General features: G+C 38.9%; 1 protein-coding gene across 1 annotated transcript; it reads right to left on the reverse strand.

Moving 5' to 3' along the window:
- Positions 1-241: 241 nt before the first annotated feature.
- Positions 242-12,718, reverse strand: LOC122762316 (voltage-dependent P/Q-type calcium channel subunit alpha-1A-like). The gene is made up of 2 exons (XM_044017510.1): positions 11,696-12,718; positions 242-254 (listed from the first exon to the last, which is right to left on the reverse strand). Exons 1-2 carry the CDS (start codon positions 12,016-12,018, stop codon positions 242-244), a joined length of 336 nt encoding a protein of 111 aa, XP_043873445.1. The 5' UTR covers positions 12,019-12,718.
- Between the last annotated feature and the right edge of the window lie 353 nt (positions 12,719-13,071).

Consider the following 13,071-nt stretch of genomic DNA (forward strand, 5'->3'; position numbering starts at 1 on the left):
TGGACATTGTCACTAACATGTTAGCATTTAAGATAGCGGATTTTATTGCTTACACGTTAGCATTTAAGATAGCGGACTTTAACGTTTACACGCTAGCATTTAAGATAGCGGACATTATCGCTTACGCGTTAGCATTTAAGATAGCGGACTTTAACGTTTACACGCTAGCATTTAAGATAGCGGACATTATCGCTTACATTCAAAAAGTTCTTTTACATTATCAGAACTATTAAAAAAGCGTTTAGACACCTCGGCTGTGACAGGAGCATGTGAGCATCTGAATGACACAGCTTTGTGTATGAAAGATTGACTGTGATGCTAATGACTTAGCAACGAGCTGAGAGTATATATATATTAAGTATATTACCTTCCTTGTTTTTCATTTTGATTCAAATGCTTTTTGTAACAGAATAATAAATAAATAATAAATAATACAGTAAATTCTGACTCTTATCAGTCCACCAAAGTGCTTAAGGCAAATAACACAACATTAACGTTGACTACATTCAATTCTTTTCTCTGGGAACCCTCTGGGACCTCTTCATAGAACCCTTGGGTTCCTTAGATCTGCAATTGATAACCACTGTTCAAACTACAACAATAGTTTCTGTCCTGAGGTCTAACAGATATCAGGTTCGACCAGGAGGGGGTTGGACTATGTAAATGTGATGCAAATGAAGAACTACTGTCAAGTAGGTCAAAATCTTTCAGACTGATTTTCTCCCTAAAGCAGTTTGTGGAGTCAGTTTTTATCATTTTTATTTTATTCAAATGGCCATATCTTCATATCACGTGTTAGACATCGTTTCATAATAAGTTCACTTTCATAATCTATAAATAACTCTGCTTGCTTCTTGCTTAAAATGTTTGACGACATTTTAGAACAGGGGTGTCAAACTCATTTTTGTTCGGGGGCCACATACAGCACAATTTGATCTCAAGGGGGCCGGACCAGTAAAAAGAGCAAAATAATAGAATAATAACCTATGAACAACAAGAACTCCTTTGTTTTTTCTCCTTTGTTTTACATTTAATGAAGGATAATTTTACAAAACATGAAATGTCTTGAGAAATATAAGTGCAATTTCAACAATATCGTGCCTAAATGTACTATTTACACATCACACTGGATCTATAAAAGCACAAACATTTAGTCACGGGTATCTGGAGCATTTGACATTACGTTTAGATTAGTGTGAAATTTTAACAAATTCATCCTGTGGGCCGATTGGACCCTCTGGCGGGCCGGTTCTGGCCCCCGGGCCGTGTGTTTGACACCCCTGTTTTAGAGGAAGCTGAGCTTCATCGCTGCTGCAAATGTTACACACAAAAACTCACTCTGCAGTTACACAGCAGACCAAGCACTCATCACTCACATGTTCAATATGCTGACATACTTCTTTATCATATCTTTATTATCTGTCACAGTATGGAACTAATACTAGACCATTCGAATCAATTACATGTAAATTCTATGGAAAGAAACGGAATCTGCAAATAGTCTATATGACATATCAAGGTATGGATTAAAAACATTGGATGAAATATTAGATTAGATGTTTTGCTTTATTACGTTGTTGTCCTTTCCTCTATTTATATTTATATATTTATATTTATATGAACTCCTGTTCATATAAATATCATCTCATCTGAGATTATTCTCCATTCTTTTTCTTCGCCTTGATAATGATGAACACACACACACACACACACACACACATTATTAAATAGCCTGTGGATCATTTAATTCCAGACGCCATTTCTGATGATTTAAATAATAATGTGACGACCTCAGCTACAAACAATGTTGCCACTACAGTAAACACAGGGAGAAACACATGAGCGAGAGAACATGGAACTAAGAAGATTTAAAGCACGATAGAAAGGGGGAGAAGTGCGGTGGAGAAGAAGAGAGAAGAGGAGGAGTAATGAAGTCCTCTGGGCCAACACAGCCTGTACAGATGGCAGCGTACTGGGATATGCTCAGTTTACTTTCAAACCAGGAAGCGCATTAGGCTGAGAAAGAAGTGACATTGCTTACTTTCTGCATACAGCTGTGATTTACAGCATAACGTGATGTGAAATAAATACAGTTATTTTCAGCAGAAGTGTGAACAGCTCTTTTCTGAAGACCATGTGAGAACGACTGGGGAGATTGTGAAGGGCAGTGTTATCATCGAGAACAATAATGACATCAAACGCGTGTCTACACAGTGCTGGCAGCTGTGATGGATGGATCTTGCACGTCACTCAAGGCAAATGTAACAAAGACAGAACAAAACTGCAGTGAGTGACTTTTGAATAGAAACAAACCGTCGCACAATGCTGATTAAGCCTCACAATCAGCTCCACAGTGCAGTGCTGTTTCGACCGCACGCTGCACACAGGTTGGACTATGACTGTAAATCAGTGGCGGTTACTGGTCTTTGAAACAGGGGAAGATCCTCTCAGGCCGTTATTTATACATAAATTCTTACATAACCAACAACTAGAACAAGAAAAAGTGATAAATATGTCAAACTGAAATGCTATTATAATGTTGTTATTTACAGTGTATGACGAGCAGCTGTTTGTCCACAGACTTCCCTGACAGAATCCACACGAGGCACAAAAAGCTCCGCTATTCTTTCTGCAACTCTGTCAATCAAAAACTGGCTCCGCCTTTTCGGACAGTTCCTCCAATCATCATGCAGAAGCCCAGTGTCCACCCACTGCTCCACTGACTCAGAGAGAAGCTGAGAAATCCTTTTCTTTAAGTGGTTTTAATGCAGAGGCTGAAAATCACGTCATCGATCCGTCATCTGTGACAAACAGCTGATTCTGAGTGAATCAGTGACACGTTCTGATTGTGTTGTAGTGATTGTGTTGTAGTGATTGTGTTGTAATAATTGTGTTGTAGTGATTGTGTTGTGACTGTAGTGATTGTGTTGTGTGTGTTGTAGTGATGGTAGTGTGTTGTAATAGTTGTGTTGTAGTGATTTGTGCTGTAGTGATTGTGTTGTATGTGATTGTGTTGTAATAGTGATTGTGCTGTAGTGATTGTGTTGTAGTGATTGTGTTGTAGTGATTGTGTTGCAGTGATTGTGTTGTAGTGATTGTGTTGTAATGAATTGTGTTGTAGTGATTGTGTGTGTAGTGATTGTGTTGTAGTGATTGTGTTGTGTGTGCTGTAGTGATTTGTTATAGTGATTGTGTTGTAATAATTGTGTTGTAGTGATTGTGCTGTAGTGATTTGTGTTTGTAGTGATTGTGTTGTAATAATTGTGTTGTAGTGATTGTGCTGTAGTGATTGTTGTAGTGATTGGTGTTGTAGTGATGTGTGATTGTGTTGTAATAATTGTGTTGTAGTGATTGTGTTGCAGTGATTGTGTTGTAATAATTTGTAGTGATTGTTGTAATAATTGTTGTAGTGTTGTGCTGTTGTGCTGTAGTGTGTGTTGTAGTGATTGTGTGATTGTGTTGTAATATTGTGTTGTAGTGATTGTGTTGTAGTGATTGTGTTGTGTATTGTGTTGATTGTGTTGTAATAGTGATTGTGTTGTATTGTGTGATTGTGTTGTAGTGATTGTGCTGTAGTGATTGTGTTGTAGTGATTGTGATTGTGTTGTAATAATTGTGTTGTAGTGATTGATTGTTGTAAGAGTTGTTGTAGTGATTGTGTTGTATTGATTGTGTTGTAGTGTAATGTGTGCTTGCTGTAATTGTGTTGTAATATTATTGATTGTGTTGTAATATTGTGTTGTTGATTGTGCTGTATGATTGTGTTGTAGTGATTGTGTTGTAGTGATTGTGTTGTAATAATTGTGTTGTATGATTATGTTGTAATAATTGTGTTGTGATTGTGTTGTAATAATTGTTTTGCAGTGATTGTGTTGTAGTGATTGTTGTAGTGATTGTGTTGTAATAATTGTGTTGTAGTGTATGTGTGTTGTATTGTGTTGTAGTAGTGTTGTAGTGATTGTGTGTAATAATTGTGTTGCAGTGATTGTGTTGTATATTGTGTTGATTGTGTGTGTGATTGCATAATTTGTGTTGTAGTGATTGTGCTGTAGTGATTGTGTTGTAGTGATTGTGTTGTAGTGATTGTGTTGCCAATAATTGTGTTGTAGTGATTGTGTTGTGAGAGATTGTGTTGTAGTGTAGAGTGGTGCTGTTGTAGTGATTGTGTGTGTAGTGATTGTGTTGTAATAATTGTGTTGTAGTGATTGTGCTGTAGTGATTGTGTTGTAGTGATTGTGTTGTAATAATTGTGTTGTAATAATTGTGTTGTAGTGTGTTCCTTAGTGATTGTGTTGTAATAATTGTGTTGTAATAATTGTGCTAGTGGCTGGTGTGTGCTGTAATAATTGTTGTAGTGATTGTGTTGTAGTGATGTAAGTGTTGTAATTGTGTTGTAGTGATTGTGTGTATGTTGTAGTGATAATTGTGTGTTGTAGTGATTGTGTAATAATTGTTGTTAGTGATTGTGTGTAGTGAGTGATTGTGTTGTGTGATTGTAATTGTGTTATGTAGTGATTGTGTTGTATAATTGTGTTGTAGTGATTGTGTTGTAGTGATTGTGTTGTAATTGTGTTGCTGTTGTGTGATTGTGTTGATGTGTTGTGAGTGATTGTGTTGTAGATTGTGTTGTAGTGATGCAGTGATTGTGTGTGTGATTGTGTTGATTGTGTAGTGATTGTGCTGTAGTGATTGTGTTGTGTTGACAATAATTGTGTTGTAATAATTGTGTTGTAGTGATTGTGCTGTAGTGATTGTGTTGTAGTGATTGTGTTGTAATAATTGTGTTGTAGTGTTGTAGTGTGTGTTGTAATGCAGTGATTGTGTTGTAGTGATTGTGTTGTAATAATTGTGTTGTAGTGATTGTGCTGTTGATTGTGTTGTAGTGATTGTGTTGTAGTATTTGTGTTGTGTAATTGTGTTGTGTAAGTCTGTTGTGATTGTGTTGTAGTGATTGTGTTGTAATAATTGTGTTGTAGTGATTGTGCTGTAGTGATTGTGTGTGTGATTGTGGTGATTGTGTTGTAGTGAAGTAATTGTGTTGTAGTAATTGTGTTGTAGTGATTGTGTTGTAGTGATTGTGTTGTAATAATTGTGTTGTAGTGATTTGTTTGTGTTGTGTGATTGTGTTGTAATAATTGTTTTGTAGTGATTATGTTGTAATAATTGTGTTGTAGTGATTGTGTTGTAATAATTGTGTTGTAGTGATTGTGTTGTAATAATTGTGTTGTAGTGATTATGTTGTAATAATTGTGTTGTAGTGATTATGTTGTAGTGATTGTGTTGTAATAATTGTGTTGTAGTGATTTGTTGTGTGTTGTAATAGTGTTGTAGTGATTGTGTTGTAGTGATTGTATATTGTGTTGTGTGATTGTGTTGTAGTGATTGTGTTTGTAGTGATTGTGCTGTAGTGTTGTAGTGATTTGGTGTAATAATTGTGTAGTAATTGTGTTGTGTATTGTGTTGGAGTGATTGTGTTGGAGTGATTGTGTTGTAATAGTTGTGTTGTAGTGATTGTGGTGTAATAATTGTGTTGTAGTGATTGTGTTGTAGTGATTGTGGTGTAATAATTGTGTTGTAGTGATTGTGTTGTAGTAATTTTGTTGCAGTGATTGTGATGTAGTGATTGTGGTGTAGTGATTGTGGTGTAATTGTTGTATGATTGTGTTGTAGTGATTGTATGGTGTAGTGATTGTGATGTAATATTTGTGTTTTGTAGTGATGTGTAGTGATTGTGTTGTGTTGTAGTGATTGTGGTGTTGTAGTGATTGTATTGTGTATTGATTGTGTTGTAAGGGATTGTGGTGTAATAATTGTGTGGTAGTGATTGTGGTGTAGTGATTGTGGTGTAATAAATGTGTTGTAGTGATTGTGGTGTAATAATTGTGTCGTAGTGATTGTGGTGTAGTGATGGTGGTGTAGTGATTGTATTGCAGTGATTGTGTTGTAGTGATTGTGTTGTAGTGATTGTATTGCAGTGATTGTGTTGTAGTAATTGTGTTGTAGTGATTGTGGAGTAGTGATCGTGTTGTAGTAATTGTGTTGTAGTGATTGTGTTGTAATAATTGTGTTGTAGTGTATAATTGTGTGTGTAATAATTGTGTTGTAGTGTAATAATTGTGTTGTAGTGATGTTGTTGTAATAATTGTGGTGTAGTGATTGTGATGTGGTGATTGTGTTGTAGTGATTGTGGTGTAATAATTGTGTTGTAGTAATTGTGTTGTCGTGATGGTGATGTAATAATTGTGTTGTCGTGTAATAATTGTGGTGTAATAATTGTGTTTTAATAATTGTGTTGTAGTGGTTGTGACATAATAATTGTGTTGTAGTGATTGTGTTGTAGTAATTGTGTTGTAGTGATTGTGTTGTGGTGATTGTGGTGTAATAATTGTGTTGTAGTAATTGTGGTGTAATAATTGTGTTATTGTGTATTGTGTGTAATCGCTACTGCTGCAAACACAAAGTAATGCCAATGAAGAGCTCAAAAAAGCCGGTCCTTCAGACCCCGCCCGCCCCTGCTCTGCTGCTGTATGGACACAGACGCTCCCTCAGTCAGACTGGATAGTTTTGCTTGTTTTCAGGTGATTTAAGTGTAAAAATATCGTTTCTGTTTACAAAGATGAAAATGAACAACAAAACGTGCTTAGTGCAGTTTTAACATGACTGTACGGCACATTCTTTAAATGTGAAAATGTTTTGTGATGAAACACCTGATGAACCTTGTGAACACGCCACGTGAACACGTGAGTTTTCTGGGATTAGTAACTTTGTTACTGGGAACTGGTCAGAAATAGGATTTACAGGTACAGTTTATTCATCATCTGACATGATCAGTGACTGGAGATAACACTTGATTGTGTGTGTGTATATTTAGAGTGTAAAGTAAAAATTAAAGGCTTTCCTAAAGCTAATATTTCCCATGAAAGGTTTTTATGCAGAAGAACTAAATCATTTTTGTCAGAGAGAGATAAAGATGCTTCATGTGGACTTTCTGTCCTCCTGTCCAATAACGTCATGTGGGTTTTTCACAAAAGTGTTCAGATTTGTGAGGAAGGATCAGGCGACATGTCTGACATCACATTTGACTGATTCATGGAGTTCCTGACTTTGGTGAAACAAAGGGAACAGGAAGTGTCATCTTTATTTATACATTGACAGTCCCTTGTTGTTAATTAGCTGTCAGTATAAATGACTGCACTAAAGACTGAGGACAATCACACCACTGGATTCCACTGAAGAGACATGTAAACACAGCTTCTCTCTCTGAACTGCACTGTGATTGGTCAAAATTCTCATCAAATGCCAGATTCCCACAAGGTTGAAAACAGAGTTTCGAGGAGGAGGAAAAGTTATGATTGTTAAAAATCAAATGACTGATCAATAATGACAAACACACGAGACAGGACTACAATGATTAACCAGGTAAACCAATCATTTAGTAACTATTTTTTAGAGTGTTAAGTAAAACAGGTTTCTCTGATTTGTCCGATTCTTAAATGTGAAGATGTTCTGGTTTCTTTGCTCCATAAAACATAATCATTTTGGTTTGTGGACAAAACAAGACATTTGAGAACATCATTATTTCCAGGTGTGGGAAACACTGATCAATATTTTACTCAAGTACTCAATTAATCGAGAGAATAATCGACAGAGGAATTGATTATGAAAATAATCCTTAGTTTCAGCCCTGACCCCGATTAACATACTAGGGATGAGCATGAATATTCCATTATTTCATTGATCAGAAAAAGTCATTCAGTTATTGTGACTATTCATAATTACATCAAAATGATACAAACCTATATTGATATAAAGGAAAAAGTCATCTTTCTACTCCAGATAAAATGTTTGGACATTGGGATCATTTCTAAAATGCCAAAGGGATTTCACAGCAAACATCCTGTGGAGCGATGTGTTTCCATCGAGGTCAAATATTTCAACTCAAGCAAGTGAAGGATGCAAATCACATTTCACATCACAGTATTGACAAGATTCATGCGAGCTACTGCCACAAACTTTGCTGCATCTACTCTTTAAATGGCTGCAGATTTATGGTGCTGCATGCATGGCTATTGAACACCTTTCTGGGTGCAGACTGTGTTCATTTTAGCAATAAAAGAAGTGCTTATACAACACTGTAAGTTCATGTTTAAAGCAGGACTTTGTAGTGTGAAGTAACTGCAGCAGACTGAACTGTCCTGACAATTACTGCTTTTTCCACTGCTGTCCTGTACAACAGCCACTGGCTGTCCATATATGGTCAGTAGTAATTAGAGAGAGAGCAGGAGAGTCATTTCCTCTCCCTTCTGGTTGCATGGTGCTTAAGTCTTCACAATGCTGACATCAGCACTCAGCTCTGACTGTAGCACTGTAACACACACACACACACACACACACACACAACACACACACACAGGTTGGATTAAATCAGATTTACATTAATGTCCTAGAGACTTAAAATGTTATGATTGACATCAAATGGTCTTGATTTTGGAAAATAAGTGAGCGTGTGAACTGATTCTCGTCTCCACAACATCAGCACGACCATATACTGACACAGTCAGGTCACTGAGGCGTTCACATTAAATACTGTAGCCCATATTTAAGATGCACCTTCATCAACAGCAGCATCAATGAAATTGTGATTGCCAGCGTCACGACAACCACCATCACTGTCCACATCCATCATCCATCCATCCATCTATCTGTCTGTCTGTCTGTCTGTCTGTCTATCCATCTATCCATCTATCCATCTATCTATCTATCTATCTATCTATCCATCTCACACAAAGGTGTGCAGCGCTATTCTTGTTAGGACTCTGCCAAGCCAAAAGCTTTTGTAACTGTTACAAAACCATTTACTCTGTACTAGCCTAAAAACAAGGTTATTCCTCATTAGGACTGGGCTTTAGTCCCCATGAGGACAAGTGGTCCTGAAAAAGTCAAAGTTTGTACCAGAAAGTGTTCTTAAGAGGAACCACTTACAAGTACACAAACACACACACGTTTGTGAAGAGTATACACTGTTATATTCATTGGGACTGTCTAACATTTGGACTGTCTAACATTTGGACTGTCTAACATTGGGACTGTCTAACATTGGGACTGTCTAACATTTGGACTGTCTAACATTGGGACATCTAACATTGGGACTGTCTAACATTTGGACTGTCTAACATTGGGACTGTCTAACATTGGGACTGTCTAACATTTGGACTGTATAACATTTGGACTGTCTAACATTCGGACTGTCTAACATTGGGACTGTCTAACATTTGGACTGTATAACTGTATAACATTGGACTGTCTAACATTGGGACTGCCATTGGGACTGTCTAACATTTGGACTGTCTAACATTTGGACTGCTTAACATTTGGACATCTAACATTTGGACTTAACATCTAACATTGGGACTGTCTAACATTTGGACTGCTTAACATTTGGACTGCTTAACATTTGGACTGTCTAACATTTGGACTGTCTAACATTTGGACTGCTTAACATTGGGACTGTCTAACATTTGGACTGTCTAATATTGGGACTGTCTAACATTGGGACTGTCTAACATTTGGACTGTTTAACATTTGGACCTGTCTGTCTAACATTGGGACTGTCTAACATTTGGACTGTATAACATTGACTGTCACAACATTGGACTGCTAACATTGGGACTGTCTTAACATTTGGACTGTCTAACATTGGGACTGTATAACATTTGGACTGTATAACATTGGGACTGTCTAACATTTGGACTGTTTAACATGGGACTGTCTAACATTTGGACTGTCTAACATTTGACTGTTTACATTGGACTGTCTAACATTTAGACTGTCTAACATTGGACTATCTAACATTGGGACTGCCCTAACATTTGGACTGTTTAACATTGGGACTGTCTAACATTTGGACTGTCTAACTTATTGGGACTGCCTAACATTTGGTTGCTTAACATTAGGACTGTCTAACATTTGGACTGTCTAATATTGGGACTTTGTCTAACATTGGGACTGTCTAACATTTGGACTGTTTAACATTTGGACTGTAACATTTGGAACAACATTGGGACTGTAACTACTGGGACTGTCTAACATTGGGACTAACATTGGGACTACATCTAACATTTGGACTGTCTAACATTGGGACTGTATAACATTTGGACTGTTTGGGACTGTCTAACATTTGGACTGGGACTGTGGACCAACATTTGGACTGTTTAACATTGGGACTGTCTAACATTTAGTTTAACGGACTGTCTAACATTCGGACTGTCTAACATTGGGACTGCCTAACATTTGGACTGTTTAACATTACTGTCTAACATTGGACTGTCTAACATTTGGACTGTTTAACATTCGGACTGTCTAACATTTGGACTGTCAACATTCGGACTGTCTAACAAGCTTGGACTGTCTAACTTGGGACTGCCTAACATTTGGACTGTTTAACATTGGGACTGTCTAACACTTGGACTGTCTAACATTTGGACTGTTTAACATTCGGACTGTCTAACATTTGGACTGTCTAACATTCAGGACTGTTTAACATTCGGACTGTTAACATTGGACTGTCTAACACTTGGACTGTCAACCAACATTCGGACTGTCTAACATTACATTGGGACCCTAACATTTGGACTGTTTAACATTGGGACTGTCTAACATTTGGACTGTCTAACATTTGGACTGTCTAACATTGGGACTGCCTAACATTTGGACTGTTTAACATTGGGACTGTCTAACATTTGGACTGTCTAATATTGGGACTGTTAACATTTGTTGTTTAACATTTGGACTGCTTAACATTTGGACTGTCTAACATTGGGACTGTCTAACATTGGACTGTATAACATTCGGACTGTCTAACATTAGCCTAACTGTCGGACTGTCTAACATTTGGACTGTCTAACATTGGACTGTATAACATTTGGACTGTATAACATTGGAGGTCTAACATTTGGACTGGTTTAACATTCGGACTGTCTAACATTTGGACTGTCTAACATTTGGACTGTTTAACATTCGGACTGTCTAACATTTAGACTGTCTAACATTCGGACTGTCTAACATTGGGACTGCCTAACATTTGGACTGTTTAACATTGGACTGTCTAACATTTGACTGTCTAACATTTGGACTGTTTAACATTGGACTGTCTAACATTTAGACTGTCTAACATTACATTTGGACATCTAACATTTGGACTGTCTAACATTGGGACTGCCTAACATTTGGACTGTTTAACATTCGGACTGTCTAACACTTGGACTGTCTAACATTTGGACTGTTTAACATTAGGACTGTCTAACTTACTTGGACTGTCTAACATTTGGACTGTTTAACACGGACTGTCTAACATTTGGACTCTAACATTGGGACTGCCTAACATTCGGAGTGCCTAACATTTGGACTTTTTAACATTCAGACTGTCTAACATTCGGACTGTCTAACATTTGGACTGTCTAACATTTGGACTGTCTAACTTTTGGACTTCCTCACTAAAGCCAAACAAGAATTTCAATAACCAATTTTACATCTCAATTGTTACATAGACCAGTGCCTCAGAAATGGGATTCTGCCTGATTAGGACCAGGTTTTGTTCTCCATGAAGACTACTGGTGTATAACAAACATTGTCCTAAAGAGGGAACACAAACAAGCACAAGAACACACACACACACACACACACACACAGAGTGTACCTTGGCTGGAGTATGAAAGGATATGGCCACTCGGTGATCTTTTTGGCGTATTTCCTCACCAAGTTGTCTTCGCTGAAGAGGAAGAGGGAGCGGTTGACCGTTAGGCAGCTCTGCCGGACGGGTATGGGGTTGTACAGGGCCATGGTCCGGGCTCTCTGGGCCATCGACTGCTTGTACATCCGCTGCGCCCCGGGGGCGCCACCTTGCCTGCTGCCGCCGCGGCCGGGCCCCCCTTGTCCGCCGGCACCCCCGCCACCACCGCCACCACCTCCTCCTCCTCCTCCACCATACCTGTTGGGTAGCTCGTCTCCAAAACGCGCCATTCTGCAGACACCAAACGCCAGAGGTTAGGAAGGAGCTGAGGGGGAACCTCAGAGTGACACCTCCTCATGCCACCACCCCATCAGCCTCGGCTCCGCATGCAGCAGGATGGAGTTTGGCTCCTTTAATTGTCTCTGTCTCCTCCTGTCTATCTATTTATCTATGAGTGTGTCTCCCTCCCCAGATCTTCAGCACCGAGAAGATACCTCCATTTGACTGTGTGTGTGTGTGTGTGTGTGTTTGGGGGTGGGGGGGCTGGCAGGAGGAGAGCTGAGGGTAGGGAGAGGAGAAGGAGGAGAGCGCGTGGTGTCTCTGGTCGTTTGTTTGGAATATGAATGGAGAAAACGGTGTTTAATGTCTGAAATAATAAATAAATAGGATTTGTTGGCGCGTAAGAGCACAGACACAAATGCTGTGTAGTGTCAGAGCATCAGTGATTTTTATCATTTAGCAAGGAAGCTATTCTCTCCCTCTCTCCCTCTCTCTCTCGCTCTCTTCTTGTCAAGAAAATCTCAAGAAGATTTGAGGAGATGAATCTTGGTGAAAACAGATCGATCAGCCAGATTCATGTCATACGGATGTAGATAAACAGAATATTGTAATCATCTCTACTAAGAAGAGGCTCCAGCTGGAGACTGCGTCTCACCCCCCCTCTCTCACTCTCTCTCCCTCTCTCTCTCTCCCTAGCCTCGTGCACGTTGACAGGATCTGCAGTTGTCTTCCCTCCCTCCTCCTCCCCCAAGTCTCCCCCCCTTTTCTTCCCTGCGAGATAAAAATAGAAATATATATGAGTTAAAATCTTTAATAATTCATTTTTTTCTTGTGCCGTATATCCGCAATGTTCGGTGCGGCGCGGCAGATTCACGGTCTCCCCCTCTCTCCCTTCTACAGACTCCACGCCACTCGTGTTACACGCAAACGCCAACCGAGGGGGGCTTCCCCAAAACCCGAGCCTGGTGACATTTGTTGATATTTGGTGATGAACGGTGCGGCATCCCCCCTCTTTTTCCTCCTCCTCCTCCTCCTCTTCCTCGCCCTCCTCCTCCTCCTCCTCC

Source organism: Solea senegalensis, unplaced genomic scaffold, assembly GCF_019176455.1.
Source record: "Solea senegalensis isolate Sse05_10M unplaced genomic scaffold, IFAPA_SoseM_1 scf7180000015547, whole genome shotgun sequence".
NCBI lineage: Eukaryota > Metazoa > Chordata > Actinopteri > Pleuronectiformes > Soleidae > Solea > Solea senegalensis.

Excerpts from the sequence above, each read along its gene's own strand:
- LOC122762316 (XM_044017510.1), bottom strand. The coding sequence starts at position 12,018 with ATGGCGCGTTTTGGAGACGAGCTACCCAACAGGTATGGTGGAGGAGGA.